The 18,179-nt window shown below is 44.1% G+C and overlaps 1 protein-coding gene across 2 annotated transcripts in view; it reads right to left on the reverse strand.

Annotated features, from left to right (window-relative positions):
• Positions 1-18,179, reverse strand: part of TOGARAM1 (TOG array regulator of axonemal microtubules 1) — a 43,400-nt gene that overhangs the window by 18,909 nt on the left and 6,312 nt on the right. For both annotated transcript variants that reach the window (XM_080594123.1, XM_080594124.1), the window contains exons 2-7: positions 12,880-13,036; positions 11,347-11,481; positions 8,958-9,254; positions 7,320-7,585; positions 5,854-6,086; positions 3,792-3,892 (exon numbers count right to left, since the gene is read on the reverse strand). In XM_080594123.1, the coding sequence (XP_080450249.1) occupies positions 3,792-3,892; positions 5,854-6,086; positions 7,320-7,585; positions 8,958-9,254; positions 11,347-11,481; positions 12,880-13,036 (1,189 nt within the window). The remainder of the gene's footprint in view (positions 1-3,791; positions 3,893-5,853; positions 6,087-7,319; positions 7,586-8,957; positions 9,255-11,346; positions 11,482-12,879; positions 13,037-18,179) is intronic.

Raw genomic sequence — 18,179 nt, forward strand, 5'->3', positions numbered from 1 at the left:
TTCCTTAGCGAGGAACAGCCAGTGTGCGCTTCTGCTCCCTGTGGCCAGACTCGCTGCGGCTGGCCTGGAGGCACCGATGTATTTTCCTGTTTATGCCCATCTGTCTTGAAGTCTTAACCTGGTGGCTGTCAGTGTCAACCTGACTGTGCCCACGTGGGATCAAGAGCCCTACTGAAATCCTTAAAAGGTCTCCTCTGTTCCCTTTTCAGCTAAGAACCTGGACTGGAACAGACTGCTACGTTCTGACAGGGGACGGAAACCAAAGGGAACGTTATGTTGTGGGGTCCTTGGTAGTAAGGCTCTTCCAGCAAGGAGAACTACAGAATGTGCCCTAAGATCTGGGCTGCCGTGAGGTGCTCTGGAAAATGACGGCTAGGTCCCCGTAAGGTCCAAGAACTCAGTCCAGTGTAGGGCCACAAAGATGATGAAGTGACTGGAAGACCTCTCCTGTGAGGAACAACGGGGAGATGGGACTGTTTAGCCTAGACAAGAAAGGGCTCAAGGGGGATCCCAGCAATGTCCATGACCACCTGCAGGAGGGAGCCGAGAGGCCGGAGCCAGGCTCAGAGGCCGCGGGCCCAGCACAGAGCCCCGGCGGCTCCCCCTGCCCCTCAGGCAGCGCTGCTGGGCCGGGTGGGTGCCGGAGCCCTGGCACAGGCTGCCCAGAGGGGCCGGGGGCTCCTCGGGGACAGCTCCAGCAGCCGCCTGGCCGTGGGGCTGGGCACCCTGCTCGGGGGCCCTGCTGGGGCTGGGGGGGCACAGGGGCACCCAGAGGTGCTCCAGCCCCAGCCACGTGTGACGCTGTGATTCTGTGAACTCCTTCACCATGAATTTCTGCACTGCCCCCATAAAGTCTCATTGTCACAGTGTTTCACATATCAAAATTAAGACCTGGTATGTCAGGACTGCACCACTACTTGCTTTGAGTATTTGGTACAACAGCACCCTCTGGCCTCTGAAACTGTCAAGGGCCCGGGGAAAGATGTGGTGCAGGCCTGACAGCAGGCAGACAGGTTTTCAAGGTGTCAACTGCTGAAATGTGCACAAGCTTAAATGTTACAGAAAAGATTTGGGAAGTAAGAAACATCTAAGAGATGTCACTCTTTCTACTATAACAAATCTAAGAGAAGGTGATAAAATTCATCACAGAGAAACACCTGAAGCAGTATGAGATCAACTGGAAAAAAAATTAAAGATATGTGAGGGTTGAAAAAGTTTCCAGAAGAACAGAGAAGAGTTAAGTAAGTTAAAAAAGTTAAAAAGAATTAAGAGTTAAGTAAGTGTTACACTCTTAAAAAATATATATTGAAGGAAGAGCCAGGAAACAACTGATGATATGCTGGGGCAATCATATGCTGGGGCTTCCAGAAAGGTGCCAGGGCAAATAATGGATTTGGAAGTACCCATCAGAAAACACTGTGATCAGAGAAATCTGCTCTCCTTTTATGACACAGCAGCAGACCTCGTGGGCAGGAAAGAAGGTAGAGATGCCATATGTCATCCTAGACATATGTGTTCGGAGTAGTTACCGAGAGCTTCATTCTACAAATGGAGATACATATAAAGCAGGGTTCTGCTGCAGTCTGTTTTGAACCGTGTATTATCCAGTATTTTGCCCAAGCAGGCTGTGTGTATGCCAAATTCAAACAAAGGACAGCAAGTGGGAAAAATTGACACATGCTTGAGGACAGGATCTGAATTCAAGAAGCTGATGATAAAGTAGAATAAGGATCCAAGAAGAACCAGTATGCAATTCAAAAGAAGTACAAGATTGTACAGGTAGGAAAGGACTAATTTTGCATGTTGTACAACAACATAACCATAACTATCTTGCCTAAGTTTTCTAGACTTCCTCTGCAATCAACAGAGAGATACGTCCGGGGACAGCTTTTCACACATTAAAGTAGATGTCTTACATGGGCCAGACAAATCACTCTCTGTAGAAGCATCCCTCCCTCCCCTCTCATGAATATTTACGCTAGAAGGCAAAACAAATGTCTGCACTTCAGAGCACTTCCATTAGGCAAGATGAACCCCAGCTATAGGTACAAATAATCAGACATATAAAGACAGGGTGGGAATTAAGTGGAGAACAGATAAACATTATACAGTGATATACATGAAGGTACATGAAATAGTCTTTACACTCCTTTCAACAGTAAGTGCATAACAGGTATTGTACAGATACTGCATTTCAGGAAAGAGGTAGATCTGTTGAAAACAGCTTAGCTGATGGCAGTTAAAAAGTCCAGAAAGTTTGAACTAAGAAGGAAAGCTAGAAAAAAATGGGAGTTAATCAGAGGACAGAAGACAAAAGGGAGGAATAAAAAAGGAATAATCTTCTGATACATAAAAGGTAGTTGCTTGAATCAAGAAAATATTCCAATTCTTTGAATTAAAATCAAAAAGTAAAGAGATTAAATTACAGCAAGGTAGATCTAGGTTCAATATTATGAAAAAAACAAAAAAAAAACCCTTTCACCTGATGAGAACAGTTAAATGCCAACCTGATTTTTAGAAATTCTCCAAGTTCCTGTGTAAAAAATTGAGCTTTTTGAGATTTGACCTGTGAGATGGACCAAGCCCATCTATCTTCCAGTAGTGGAAGCAAAGGACTCTTCTTTACCAGTTAACTGTACGTGTATTATGATGTTGACCTTATCAGTAAAGCATGTTGTCAGCTCTTCACAGGAGGTCCATTCCAGCTGATTCCAGCTGTCTATTCCAGCTGATTAACTTGTTCAGTACGTAAAATAAATGTGTTGCTCATTATTTTACACCAAACGTCAATTTCTCACAGAAGCTCTTTCATATAATGAATATCATTAACCACAATACGTATTACTACGTACGTGCAGTATTTGCTTTCTGACTTAAGCTGTTACTTGACAAACCTACTTTCTAATTTATCCCAAGAAAAAGGAGTGGCTTTATTTAAAATGAGGAGCAATTACTTAAATTAATGAAAAAGGATCATCAATATCAGTCTTGACTATTATTCATTGATTATGATGGTTTTGTGAATTCAGGCCTTTAAGATGCCCTCCTATCTCAATCACACAAAGCTTTGTAAGCTTCCTGGAAAAAATCACGGCTGCTGAGGCTGAAGGAGGGTGCATCAGAGCAGTCACAGAATCACAGAATCGTAGGGGTTGGAAGGGACCTCAAGAGATCATCGGGTCCAACCCCCCTGCCAAAGCAGGTTCCCTAGAGCAGGTTGCCCAGGTAGTCACTGGGAAAAAAGGTCAGAAAAGAACTTTGTGGACATGGCTCCCACTGTTCCTTTTCTCTAAGGAAATATCTCCTTCTACTTGAACCAAAATTGATTAAACATACAAAATCATAAACAATTGATTTCTGCCCTTGACAGAAATCTGTAGTTACCTGTTGTTCACTATAAGCATAAAATTGAACAGCATCACTTAACTTCAATTTCCTACCAGGAAATTAACTGCTTGCAACCTTTTGACCCTTCCCACTCTTATCTGTTGGTGTCCAAGGAATTTTCGAGCAATACAGTTTTGAATTTTGAAGTGCAGGTACTCACATGCACTGTTTGCATTAACACATTTTATCTTGACGTAGTAAAGAAGAAACCTTAAGCTCCTCCTTTCCTTCTGTACCACAGTATAATCTCATCTTGACCAAATAGTGTCTAGCAATTACCTTTTCTTAACTGCTTAAGGGACACGAGCTCATTGAACAAATAAGAACACTCAAAGTCAAATCAACTGATTATTCTGTCACATCAGTGAAGCAGGATATATACATTCATAAGCACAGTGAAATACCTGTGCTTGAGTTATGTTCTGCCACATTTGCGTCTCTGTTTCTTGCTGAAGATACTCTTGCAGGCTGCGATTTACTGCCAAGCAGTGGAAAGGTGTCTGACCTGTTACAATACAAAACACATTTTGTAAATACAATTCTACACACTAGTCAGAGCCCAACTAAATAATACTTTCTAGCAAAGACATCAATAGATTTCAGTTTTTCCTCCCCAGTGTACCTCGTGGACAAATATTTCCAGAACACTTCTGCAAGTGCTCACACTGAGTAGAAAAAGAAAATGAATTCAGCAGAAATAATTTGATGAGCAGGTCCATTATAAAGAACAGCATAAAGACAACCTTAAAAGTAATCTTTACACTACGACTACAATGAGCATAAATTCAAAAAGCTAAGGAATCATCTGGCCTAGGGGACTGATAGTGCTGGTTCCAATCTGGCAAAGAACGGCAAACAACAGTGACCAAATCCACTAGCCTTTGGCTATCAGAAATGAGCTGTTTTCAGCTCAGTTTCTAGCAGACAGATATTCACCAGGAAAATGCTGTTACCTACAGCATTATCTTCACACATTTTTCTTAAAATGATGCATTTGAATATTAAAAATGATTCATCCAAGTACTCTGAACTGTTAAATACTGCGCTTACCTACATAATAATCACAGGGAAACAGCAGCTCTTCCACTTTCTGCTAGTACCGAAACGCACACAACCAGAAGACTGGCATACTTCCGAAATATCACTAATACAAGTATCATGCTCCCACTGCTCACAGTAGTTTACCAGTGGCTGCACCGATACTCCTAAAAGCAAATACGTAGAAGAAGCCTACATTTTTGTTGCCCAACTACCCTGATTTTGGGGACAGACAATGCCAATTTCCAACGCTGGAAAACTAGCATCTGAAATACACTGTCTGAACATTTGCTGAACATTCCAAGGCTTCCAAAGTCTTCTGGGATATATTTTGTCACATCTACAAATTCATTCTCCCTGCCAGACATCACCTTTGTTACTACTTCAGAATCCCCATTTCTGTGAATCCTGTAAAACATTAAGCTTATGAGTGACTGAAAAATGAGAACGGTATGTTGTACAGAACGTGTACTTAGAGGTGCTCTAGCTAAAATCTTGCCTGGAAGAACATCACATACAGAATTTTATAGTTTTGACTTTTTAGGTATTCTAGCATTACCATGTGCTATTTTAAAAACTGTGTTTTGGCAGTAATGCATATAGGGAAGTTAAGCATACATAGTTTAGTTCTGAGACTTCACAGCTGTAAAAACCCTCAGATTCTGAATCATTCCAGTCTGCCTCCATCTCAATAATCTTTATGGTTTATATACCCTCTTTTTTTTTTTTAATTTCTGTTTTATATATCCTCCTTTTCCTATCCTATTCACAAAAATAAAACGTATCTTAAGATCAGAGCTACAAGTAGCTTTATCATGGGATCCTAGAGCAGAAAGGGGGAATCTGTACTGCAGACTTTGAGAAGTTTCTCAGACTTTTTTATTTCATTGTAAAATAGTTTATAAAATGGAAACAGTTCATGATTTGCAATAACAAGAAAAACCTACACAGTTTTCCTCTTATTGAAAAACAAAACCAAAACAAAACAAAACAAAGCAACAACAATATTCCTGCTTCAACGTCCAGGCTGCAACAAGCAAACTTTATCCGTCCTCTTAACTCATTCTCCTTCTTACTCGTTTGTTTAGGCTATGGTTCACATAACTTCTATGGCAGGCTGAAGTCTTAATAAAATATTTACTACCACTGCCAGGACTTTACCAACTGCAGTGTGTTACTATGACTGCACCATGCAACTCTTTAAAATTAAAAGCCAGTGCGAACCAGAATAATATAATTAACCAGTTATTGTATAAAGCAATGCATTTTTAGGTAGAAAAGTAATTCGCAGATAAAAATCAAGCTATTAAGCAAAGCAGTCTCATATAAAAAATGAATTACAGATTTCACCCCTGTTAATATTTAACTAACACCAGCAGAGACTGTGTGAGAATTTCAAAGCAGAGTTAACATACAAGTTCCACTCACATTATTCTCTTTCTCTGAGGAACCGTGGATATAGGAGATGTCAAAGACTCCTGGCTGTAAACTCCGCTTTCGCTACAGGAGCCCACACTTGGCGAGGAAGCATGGGAAGGGGAATCCCCAGACAGGTCAAGTTTAAGAGCAGAATCAGGACTTTCAAGATCTGAAATGTTGCTGCTTAGCTTTGCCCTCTTCTTAGCTGCGCTATTTCGTAGAGATCTAAGTGAACTTTGCATCTAAATGGGATTAAAAAAAAAAAAAGCTTTTAATCACTGCATAGGTAAAAAGCTTTTTGAAGCAAAAAAGAAGTGTGGTTCTGAATGTCAATTCAAGTCCATGGTAGTTCACTGCACGTGGCCCTAGCGGGCAATGTGACTGAACATTTAGGTACGTTATGCGGCATTGTAAAGATCCCTGTCATTGTTTTACTTCACAAGATTTAGTATTTTTCAAACATCAGACACCCGAGCAGCAGAGGGAGCTACAGGATGCCTGAGCAGTACCGGGCACAGCGGCAGGACTCAGCACAGGCTCCCTGCCTACACGAGGGGATCACTGGGCAGCCCACGGGGCTGGGGAACAGCGGTGCGGGACACAGCTCCGCTCACTGCAGATTATTTAACGGACCAGTAAAGGGAAATGTGGGGATGAGTCTCTTTGACAAGGCTCATGGGCCATGTAAGGAAAAGATTTTTGAAGGTATTAAATATCTCACGTATTTACTAAGTCACCACTTGACTGGCACACTCAGAACACTGCCACTGAATACACGTTGGGCACAAATTACTACTAGCGGATTTCCTCTTACAGGGGGACCTTTGGAGCCTAATGCCAAATGCGTCTGTGCTATATAAAACAGGTGCAGGCGGCATCACATCCATCCTGCTTCGCATCAGTTTTTCTCATTTTACACCAGGAAAAAATAACTGAATTCTAAGAGAGCTGGTACATGCTGAGTACCAAAGACAGCCCACTTAACCAAGCCAGGAGGCTGAGGAAACTCCAAGCCCAAAGAACCCTCCAGCAATGAAGTTTTTAGTTCTAACAGATGAAAGGATTATTATTTAAAGCTGAGGTGAAATTTAAAATTAAGTCAAGATAATGAGAACAAAAGCTGTACGAAGGCCTGCAGTTCTGTCTCAGTGCTACACTAACTGAAAGCGTTATGATCTGGCTCTGAGGAAAAGAAGTGAAATTAAGATGCCTGGAACAAAGACAGGACTTGGGCTTCAGTGTTGGTACTTTAAAGTACCAGGGGCTTTAGTTAGTGGCCTTTAGGTGTTGGGCTTTAGTTAGTGTCTGCTGAACACTCAACAGTGTCCCACTGAAGACCTGCACTGATCATAGTGTCAAAAATTTAATTCAGAAATGTTTATTATTTTCTGGCACTTGTTTTTTTTTGTTTGTTTGTTTTTTTAAGTTTATAATCTATCAGTTGGAAAAGTGTGTTAAAACACATTTAAACAAACCTCTTCTTGGTCCACTTCCTCGCCATCAAGAGTTAGCTCTGAAAGATCAGCTGCAAGCTTCCTGCCCCCTTCATTCACCCACACGTCCTCACACTCTTCGTTCTTCCACTTTGTCACACTTAACTCAATCTTATCGGGCAGCGGGCTGGCGAGCCGCGGTATGGGGGGGACGGGTCTGGTCCCATTGAGGCCTCGGCGGGAAGCTGGATGTCTCACCAAGGTGGGCTTCAGCTGCAGAGGGGAGTGTTTCTCCTGCAAATTGTCCCCTGGATAAGACAGAACCGGGCGTCAGTCCTCTGGAGAGACGGCAGGAACACAGCACTGACCAGAATAAACTTCATGCCTCATTTCTTTGTGGTACAGGGAAACCCCTTTGAAAATGAGGTGAGCTACGTTAAAAAATATGCTAATGCACTTAATTGAATTTACTATTATAAATACATTTCAAGAACATTCAGTTTAGCTGAGTGTGTGCAAATTTTTACAACAAGAACACACAAACAGCCTTATGAGTCAGACAACAAGCTTGTCCCCTAACAAGGTGAGAAATGGACGCCTGGGAGTATTTGGACAGGATTTAGGGACATGCAGAGGCTGGACACTAGCTGACATGCTGTCCTGGTTCGTATGTCCACTTTCTTTACCAAGAAATTCTTAGTTTTGGCTTCTACAGCAGCCTGCAGTCATCAGTTCCACAATGAGCATTAAAAAAGTACTTTCTTTTATTTAAAACCTGATGTCACTGAACCCCCTTCACGTATGCATGTATACTTGTATTCACGTGTATGAATATGTACACACATACACACACGAAAATAAATTTCTCACACAAACTAAATACTGATTCCTTGTCCAACTTATTTTTATACCATTCAAATTTGAAAAACTGTCAACATTGCTCTAATCAGCTAAATTATTTAAGTACTTGTGACTAAATAAGCTTAAAACTATTTCAGGTTAACTGATGTGTACATGAGGTCTTCAAAGACGGAAGAAATCAGACCATAAACAGCATCCTGTGCCATCAACTGTCAGTGTAAACTGGGATGAAATCAGCATAGACTCCACTAGCTGGAGATGTAGCTGTTTGTAACCAGAATTTAAAGAGCTATTCTGAGTACCAGAAATTTGACACATCAGTTCCCAAATGCAAATAAAGAGGTAAAAAGGCAAAATGCAGTGAGCAATATTTTCTTGTACATGTGTTATTCTGAGCATTAAAAGTAGCAGGCCTTCCTGTATGGGTTTCCCTTAAAAGTGCTACATTTTGGGATCTGTTTTTCTTTTAGTTTGATGGTAAACTTTTCACTGATGATGTCAGTGAACAGGAATACTCCTGGTTTCCTAATAGGGAAAGCACAGCTGCTGCATGTTTTTTATCCCACATATTTAAAAGGCAAAAGGAATGAAACATTTCAGTACTTCAAACTACCAATATGCAAAGACGCTGCTTTTAAAAAGAAGCCTCCAGTGATATGACTAGACTAGAGCAGGTATAAAAGCCACACACTTCTAATTACAATCGGGGCGTTGCATGAGTCCCAATTTACCTGGCACTGCAGGCTTTCTGACTACTGCTTGAAGTCACTCAACATGCAAACCTGCAGTCGATTCTCAGTATATTGACAACATTCCTACCTGTATTGTCTCCGGACTTTTGACTACGAAGGTGCTTCTGAGAACTAGGCTTCGGCAGTCCTTCAAAGCTTTTAAGAGGCCAGGAGTTTGAGAAGTTCATGGTATTATCTTGTGACTTTTTCGGAGAGTCAGCTGGCGGGGAGACGTGCTTGGGGCTGGTCCTGGGTGATGACAGAGGGTAGGACGGCAGAATGAAGGCCCCCTGGCTCGCATTAGGACCTTGGAAGGACAACGTATGTTCTGCTTGATTGCAAAAACTTCTCTGGGTCTTGCTGGAAAAATTTAGGCTGGCACAGACTGAGCAAAGAAAATGAGAATGGTATTTGAGGTAATTACCCTCTTTGACAGATGTTACAATAATAATTTATAATGAAATAATACACTCTCTGCACAATCAAACTTGAAAGTCAGCATTTTACCCAAGCAGTCATGTAAAAATCAGCTAACTTCATGCTGCAGATTGCATCCTCCCTCAAAATATCAATTTCCTTTTTTGTGCATTTGATCAACCAAGTTTGAACCTAAGCTGTTTTGCAGACATGTTTTAAGAATTGTATTTTTAAAAAAGAATCATTCAAGTAGATAGAACACAGCTCTGCTGCTTGCTGCTCTGTATTCCACGTCTGCATTGCATAACATTTACAAACACAACTTTCAAAATTCAGCGATACAAGAGCACAAATAAACACAAATGTTATAAATGTTACTTCCTTTAAAATAAAACCCCAAAATTACATTTCCTAGAAATTGGTAGATCAAAAATGGAAAGATGAAGATAGATTTAGAACAAGACTGTTCTAATTCTTTTCCATGAAATGCAAATACTGACCTCAAAAATATCAGGAAGAGAACTGTTCCCCACATACACTCATGCTTTTACCCATGGCAAGTGAGTAAGAGAACAAGTTTTAACAACGTTCCTGACAGCTTCTGGAAAGCTCATTTTAAGCTGGACGATTCCAGCAACCTCGCCAAGAGTACAGCCCCACAAACAACTCCATTGGCACAAGAATGGGGAAGCACAGCCCGAGAGTGAGAACAAGTGACGGTGAGGTTGGTTTGGGGAACCTATTAATGATCTGCACCACTCCAAAGAAGACCATTCAGTTACGCCTTTAGTTATTGCTACAGCACAAACATGTCAGTTACAATCAGATAGCTCCAAGGTCTCTGTCTTCTGTGCCTGCTGCTTTCCCAGGCTGCAGCATCCCAGCACTCCCTGGCTGTCCCAGGGCAGTGACACCGAGAAAACCAAGTCCGGTGTGGGTGGTGCTGCTGGAGAAAGGCTCAGGTAACAAGAATTGCTGGCACAGAATCTGTTTGCAGAGAGTAAATCAGCAAGTATGGTCAAAGTACTTGACAGCCTTCTGAAGACCGAGGGGAAGAGAACAGAAGATCGGCCTTGTAGTTAGAGGCAAGCAGCGTACAGAAATTTTCTCCTGTCTTTCCATTAGCAGAACACAGTATGCAGAGCCCATAAGTGGTGAGAAGCACACTCAGCGAATGAAGTTCCTGCACATCTTGCAAGAAGGCTGTCAGCCTGTCACTCGTCCAACAGCCGGAGCCAGCTGGACCCCTCCGAGCAGCTTTGTCCACAATTTGGTACCTCTGCCATCCATTCCTCCGGACAGGGAGTTTATTCCTTCACTAAACACTCACCTGGTCATTTTACTGTTATTACAACTTAGGAACAGCCAATTTTCTGCATGCTGCAGGTCCTGACTTACCCCAGCCTACACCTGCAGGGTTAAGGCACACTTTTGAAACTAGCAGCAAAAATCGCCTGACGTGGCGGTGCCCTGGAAACCTGCCTAGTAAAAACTGTACAGAGACCGCCAGCCAGGTGTCAGCTGCTTGTGGGCTTCAGGGGCAAGCAGAGCAATGACAATGAGAACCAAACGCTCTGCGTGTACCAACATGGTGTCCCTGCTGCACCCAGCGGAACTAAGCCGACTGTGCTCACTCCTACCAAGACACTTCCAGCCACCAACCTCTGCTGCCCTGCATGCCTTACAGAGGACCGAAAGAGGAACACTGACTCGTGTCAGAGGGGCCAGGCTCAGACCTGGCCTTTGTTGTTCAGCAGGCTGGACTGATCTGATCTATGCTATTAGCAGAACTTAAAAAAAAAAAAAAAAAAAAACCATAAATTTTCCGAAAAAGTTCAGTTTCTGTTACAGTACCACATTTTATATAGCACTGTGACACAGTCAGGTATCAAAGGGTTGCAAATAACCACAAATGAAAACCACTAAACAGGAGTAAGGCACAAATGTGTTTGCATAGGGACAGTACAACATTTTGATACCCGTTTTTATTTAAGGCAGCACAGAAGAGACATTTCCAAAGTGACATGCACTGACTTATGATACAGTTAAAATCCATATACCTTTGTCTTGCTGACAGTTATTTAATCCTAAAAACTGTAAATCAGAGTCCACACTACCACTCTTCCCATGTGTCTGTGTGCATCCAAGTGTTCCACATTTCCCTGAAATATGCGGCTGATGAGAGCCCATAGCACCTTTCAAAAGAAAAACACAAATAACTAGATAAATACTTTACATACAGTGTTTAACAAAACATATACAACAATATGTAACAGGGAAGGAAGACACTGTCTAACTTGCAGTGTAAAACCTAACTAGTCACTAAGTTCTGAATTGAGAAGTTTCTAAGCTACCCCATAACACTGCTCGTAGGCACAAACGAGAAAAATGGCTGGCTGTTCTGCAGGGCACTCTTCCAACTGTGAGAGCTGGAGGGGCTCACAAACAAACAAAAAACACAGAACAATCACCTCTTTAAATATATGACAATAGAAGGAGGGCAACACCTTAAACCCCCAAAATACAGTGAATTTCTTTAGTGTGGTATCACCCCTTGCATAACAAGTGAGTGAACTTTGCATTCCACATGTCAGTGCTCCTCAAACAACGCTGGGCACATAACCTCCTGCCAAGGGAAGAGAATAGATCAGGTCTGGTCTTGCCCAGTCTCTTCATATGCCTTTCGGCTATCAAAATACAAATCACTGCTACGCATGAATTAAGTGTAGCACTACACCTACAGTCTTCTACAGAGCTGTCTTTCAATACCATGACATTTCACATCCTTTAAAACAATCTTCAAAGCTCACTCTTCAGACAGCTTTCTACTGTAGCTGTTTACACAATCGAAAAAACAAAACAACAAAAAAGTAAATCTATGTTAGATATGAATGGTTCAGGTCTTCTGAAGAGCCTACCACACGTAAGTATGACCTTCCGAACATGTTGTCTGGTTTAGGGTTTGGTGTTTAATAACCTGCAGTCACTGTCAACTGATTCTTGAGAAGTGCTATTCTAGCCAACAGTGTATTCTTGCTGAAAAGTCAGTAAAATTCTCTCTTTGTGATTTCTTCTTTATCTGTGATTCAAATTGTATTTTACAGCGTGAAAAAAAAATGGCTGAATTACTTTGTTGCTGATCTACATGACACTTCTTTTTCCTAATTTTGCAAGAGCAGCGGGAAGCTCTGCATTTCAGGTATATCCCGAGCCCTCTTGTTCAGCTCGTCTGGTCACAAAACCACGCTATTGCTGTCTGATCTCACTGTGAAATAACACAGCGCTACCTGCAAAAGAGGCTGGCCCATAAACTCGACTGGAGCCATCTAATCCAGAGCAGATCTGTGTGCACAGCACGGCTGCTTGCAGGTGCAGCGCGCTTCAGGAGCACGACTGGGACTTCTGCAGCGTGCTGCAGCTGGAGGCAGAGCCCTGTGCCTGTTACTCAAATCTTCAGAGTAAATGAAAATAAATAACAAACCCAATAATCAGCAGATGATTAACCATATCATGAAGCTATAAATTTATGCTCAGGTTCTTATAAATCCGTTTCATAAATGGCAGATCAAACATGCATCTCTGTCAATACTTACCAGCACAAACGGAAGAATGCTCAGAGTTAAAATCTATACTATTCTGAAACAAATTCCTCGGCGGCCTTTTTCTACTAAAAAATAACTCCTCACTGACTGGCATTCCTTGAGAGGGCCTTAACTTTGGAGAATGAAGAAAGTCATTGGATGGAGAGAACTGCGGGAGAAAGGAAAATAAAGAAACAAAGGTGCGTGTGAACAGGACGCTTGGCTCTTTGCTTTACGAACAGAACTGCTACCACCACCCCTGGAGCAGAGCCCCCCGCTCGCTCCTGCTCGGCTGGGGGCTGTGGCCCCAGAAGGGGCCGAAATGAGAGCCCCCGGGCAGAAGGGGCCAAAATGAGAGCCCCTGGGCAGAAGGCCCCTCGGGTGCCAGCACGGCCCTGCCGCCCGGCCCTGCTGCCCGGCACGCGCTGCTGAGGGGCGCAGGCCGCGTGCCGAAGGCCACCCCGATCCCCTGCGCCCAGCTCGGGCGGCCCGCGGCCCTGGTGCTCAGGCCGGGCACCCCGAGGCTAAACGCACGGCTTCAGAGCCTCAGCTGCTGGTTATGTGCGGCTTGAGGCCCCGTTTCCGAGGCAAAGCAGGTCAGTGACAGACGTAGCCCAGATGGCAAAAGACTGTCTGAGCTACAGCCATGTGTACTGCGCTGCACCTGAATACTGCAAGCTGTGAACCTGGTGGAAGCGTCCATCCAGACCTGCTGGTTAGGATTTACAAAAATAAGTCTATACCAAAAATGTACGCTACGCACACAGAGACAATGACAGCAAAATAAAACGGAAAAAGAAGAGTGAGAAACAATCACCTAAATCCAAAACGTTACCTAAGTTTAAAAAAAAAAAAGTGTCCAATTCTGTCTTCACACATTAAACAGTCCCACCTAACCCTTTATTAAAAGATAAAAAAAAATGAGATACAAAGCCTCTCACTGTCATGAAAGCAAACGCAAAGCTTTGCTGCAGCATGGCCAAGTCAACAGCTCAAAACTTCAGGTTACCCGCGCACAAAGGCTGGCAGAATTGTTTATAAAACTTAGAAGTCAGCCTTGACCCCATGGCTCAGCAATACAAACTACCAAGGGTTCCTCTGTCAACACAAGGTAGTTAAGTTTTAAATGCAAAACATTTGGATGAACATTTGATTTTCCCAGCTACCCAATACTTTAAGTGTTTGAAAGCCTTTAGTCAGTTTCCAGTTGTCACTCTAATACAGGTTGACACTTCACATTCAAGAAAAAAAAAGGTAAACAGAGAGTTAACAAAATAAATATTAACATTTTGATTTACATTAAGCTATGTAACTTTTTAAATAGGCAATGTCTGTCTGAGTTGTGAGGAAAGCATGCTTCAGGTTCAGTCTGAAGGCTGCATTTCATAATATCAGCACCTTGCAATCAGAACCAATCATAGTTAAAGGAAAACTCTGAATAATACACTTAGGAAAGAAAAGATCAAGCTTTGGAGGTTTCTTGTTCTCTGATTTAATTATTAAAATCGGTAATCAAAATCATTTCCAGGCTATATTAACTCCGTTCTCCCCTTTCGCAGCCAAGGCTCCACACAGAGGTCAGGCCAGAAATCTGAACCGAAATGTAAGTGTTTATTCAGGACCAGACAGAACAGCGTCACGGCACGCCTAAAAGCCCCACTCAATATTCCCTCGGTGTGAACAGAGACGTTACAGTCTAACGTACACGTAGTACATTCACTTAAAAAAAAAAGAAGTGCTCTTTTTAGATTTTACTGAAGGTCTCAGTTCACCCTAAAGATGGTTTCTGAAACCGGGGACTCAACGCAAGCTCTCGCCCTATGAAACTGTGACTGCCGACGAGCCCCTAAGTCCTCGCTCCGCAGCCTGGCCCCGCCACCTGCCCGCGCTGCAGTGTCCCATGAACCTGCCCTGTGGAAGGGCTCCTGACAGGGCCAGCAGGGCCGCCAGCACCCCGCGGGGCCGCCCGCACCCCATGGGGCCACCCACACCCCACAGGGCCGCCAGCACCCCGCGGGGCCCTGTCAGGCCCATCGGAGGGCCCATCAGCTGCGAGCGCTGCAGGCACGCTGGGGGACCCCGGGGAGCTGACCGGGTCACCGCGTCCCGAGAGTTAAATGGCTTAGTCAGCTCAACAGCAGCTAGGCGTTCGAATTTCATCTCTGATGGGGCTTAATCTGATAATGTGTTTAATATTTCCATGGGGTTTCTCAAAAGCATGACAAAGTAAAACAGGGCCAGGTGTAACACTTGAAGAGGCAGGGTGATGACATGCACACAGCATGGCTGTGAGCGTGCTCTAACTGTTTTTACGTGATTACAGCACTTACTTTGTCACACAATATCCTAAGAATAGAATTTTTATGGTGATGGAACGTGGACAAAAGTCTCTGAATTTCAACAAAATCACATAAAAGCCAGAAGAAATCAAATCTCCATCCCCTACCGATGAGACTCCTCTGGAAAACACAGCCTCCACAACTCCAACTTTTAGGTTACTTATTTCTAATTCTGCTCCCTCTCGTAGTGCCTCCTCCCTTAAAAACGGAAGAAATAACTCAGACGTGGTACCTGTTAGCAGTAAATAAATAAGCAAAGCAGCGATTTGGCTGTATTTCCAGTCTGCTCTTTAAAAACCCGACCGGCTCACAAAGGCCCAGCTGTTCATCTCCGCGCCGGCTGCCAAGGCGCACGGCCGCAGGGACACCACCCTCCAGCTCACACCGCATCGCTGTTCCTGGGGGATCTTTGCGGTTAGCAAACACGGCAAAAATCCGGTCTTGGTGACAAAATGGCATGCCCTGACCTACTGGTACGCGCTGCTCTGCGTGTGCTCCAGGGCCATCGGCACAGCGACTCGGGGTCCCTGGTCTGGCACGTGTTAGGCAACCCCACCAAAATGCTCAGAAGCTCAAAACTTTTTATACACCTTCCTCCCTCAAAGACAGTGCTTACGCAGGACCTTGCTTTTTAATTGGGTTTCTGAGATCAGACTCTGACGTGAAATGCTCAGTGAACTAAAAGCTCAGTTTAAAGCTTGCAGTGAGGGAAGGCTTCAGCAGCCGAGACACAAAAACTGATCGGTCTGGACCCCGCTTTCAATGGGAGAGCGCAGCCAGAACGCAGCCGGTGGGACGTGCCTTAGTGAGACCAGAGCCCGAAACGTGAAGCTTCGGAGAGGACAAGAAAGAAGTTCTGACAGCTGGACGTACGCTGAGGACAATCACAGCGAGAGGAACGGTAACACTCGACGCTGCGCTGTCCTTTTGTCAGCTGGGTCTGCTGAAGGGCACCAGTTTTACTTTGACAGCGAGACACAGCGGCCACGTGGGCTAAGTGATTTGCTTCAGGTTAGCACAAGTCGGGACAAAAGAGGAGACGAACTCAGAATCACTTTGGTCGGGAAGGATTTAATTTCCACTCGGACCACCGCTGTCGGAAAATATTTGAACCCGCCCAGCAGAAGGCCCAGCACTGCCAAGCGGCCGGTCCCCCGGTCCCCTGTCTGTTGAGCAGCTGTACGGGGCGAGACGAAAGGCCCACCTGGTCGGATACCAGCAGCCACCAACACCACACACCCAGGCATGCGTTAACATTAGCACGAACACACAGCAGCGCTTCCCCAAAACACTCTCCCAGCCTCCAGAAAAATCACGGCTCATCTCCCAGAGACTGACACCTCAGACAAAATTCCACATGTACAGCCAAACTGTGAAGCTACACGAAAAGAGCTCACGGACGGTTTATACCAAGGCTTAAAACTTCAGCAAAATGTTCAAATGCTGTTGCTGCTCCACCCAAGGGCACTGCTGTCAGCTGTGGGTGCAGTGACCCACAGCAGATATTTTTTAGGTATCTTAGATATTATTTAGATATATTATTTGGATAGCAGATAGTTTTTACAGGGAAAAACTGCAAGGCAGCTTTTATCCTGCAGTAATTCCGTATTACATGCAGCACACTCAGTCTGCAGGGCAAACGGGAACACGCACCTACCAGACACCGCTGAGGAACTCCCAGCGCAGCGTTAGCTTATCTGGGGCAACTAGTTTTAATTCCTGCTGTCAGCAGGGCAGTAGCATTTAGTCTTTTAAATAGCACTTTCGTACCTAGAACTGTCAAGAGTGTTTCTGTTCTGATAATTTGCTTAAACTGGGATTATAAAAGATTAGAGTTTAAAAGGGAATAGAGGGATTGCCAACGCCATCCTGACCTCATGTGTGTGACCTCTCAGGAATGGCATGACAAGCTGGGAAACCATTTGCGAATGTAACATGTTTGGATACATTTGGTTAATTTCAATTTCTGAAAGCCAGCACCCAGAAGACCAGTAAGTAGATCATGCTGAGCCCTACAGAAAACAACCTAAACATTTCCTTCAGAATGGGATCTGGTTTGCTTCAGACTGGAACTGTTCACATCTTCCGAAGACCAAGGAATTGGAGCAGACATAATACATCGGTGTCTCCAGAAAGAGAATATTCACTTTGACAGATCCAGAGAACTTTAACCACTGAATGTACAGATAACATTCCTCATCCCAAGCCTGGCTCTGCCTGCTCACCATTAGAAATGAACAGGACCCTTCTGAAGTACAAAGGAAATAATTCACGAGGCTAAGCTCTTTACTACCACCCTGTTTTGCCAACTATTTCCCATCTCTAGCAAGCAAAGGGCTCCAGTGGTGCTGTTACAGGGCTCCTGTAGGTATACGCTTCAGAATCTAAACTTAGAGGTGCTAAAAACAAAAACAAAACAGATACAACTTTATTGATTTAGCTAGGAACCAGAGAAGCTTCAGCCTGCTGCGTGAGCTGCGTGGTGCCAGCAATTACCTCTGCCCAACCTAAGGACTAGGAGGTCAGGGGCCTCCTAAAATTTGGGTTTAGAAGCGGGCAGAGTTGAAGGGCCCAGTCTGGCCCGCAGCTGCGACAGATGTGTGCAGCTGCCAAGAATGAGAAACAGAAACACAGGTAATTATGCTTCATTTGATGAATTTGGGTTTTGCTCTCAGAAAGGAAAACGAAAAGCTGAGGTTGTAGGAGCAGCTACTAGGCTGTAAGCCTTACGTTCCACCACATAGAGCGCCACGGCGTGAAGTCAGGCTGTGCGGCCACAGCACACCAGCTGTCAAGTAACAAGACTCACAGATAAAGCAGGCTGGTATAAATGTTTTATTTAATGCCCTTTTTCACAGCGCTGTGGCGTGTCCCCCAGCAGTGCCACGTCCTGTAAGTGCACCCCACGGCCAGGCACTGCTGGGCGATGTTACCAGTGCGGCACAGCTCCCGGCACAGCTCTGTGCCTGCCGG

The sequence above is a fragment of the Anser brachyrhynchus genome, assembly GCF_964034855.1.
Source record: "Anser brachyrhynchus genome assembly, chromosome: 5".
Taxonomy (NCBI): Eukaryota; Metazoa; Chordata; class Aves; order Anseriformes; family Anatidae; genus Anser; species Anser brachyrhynchus.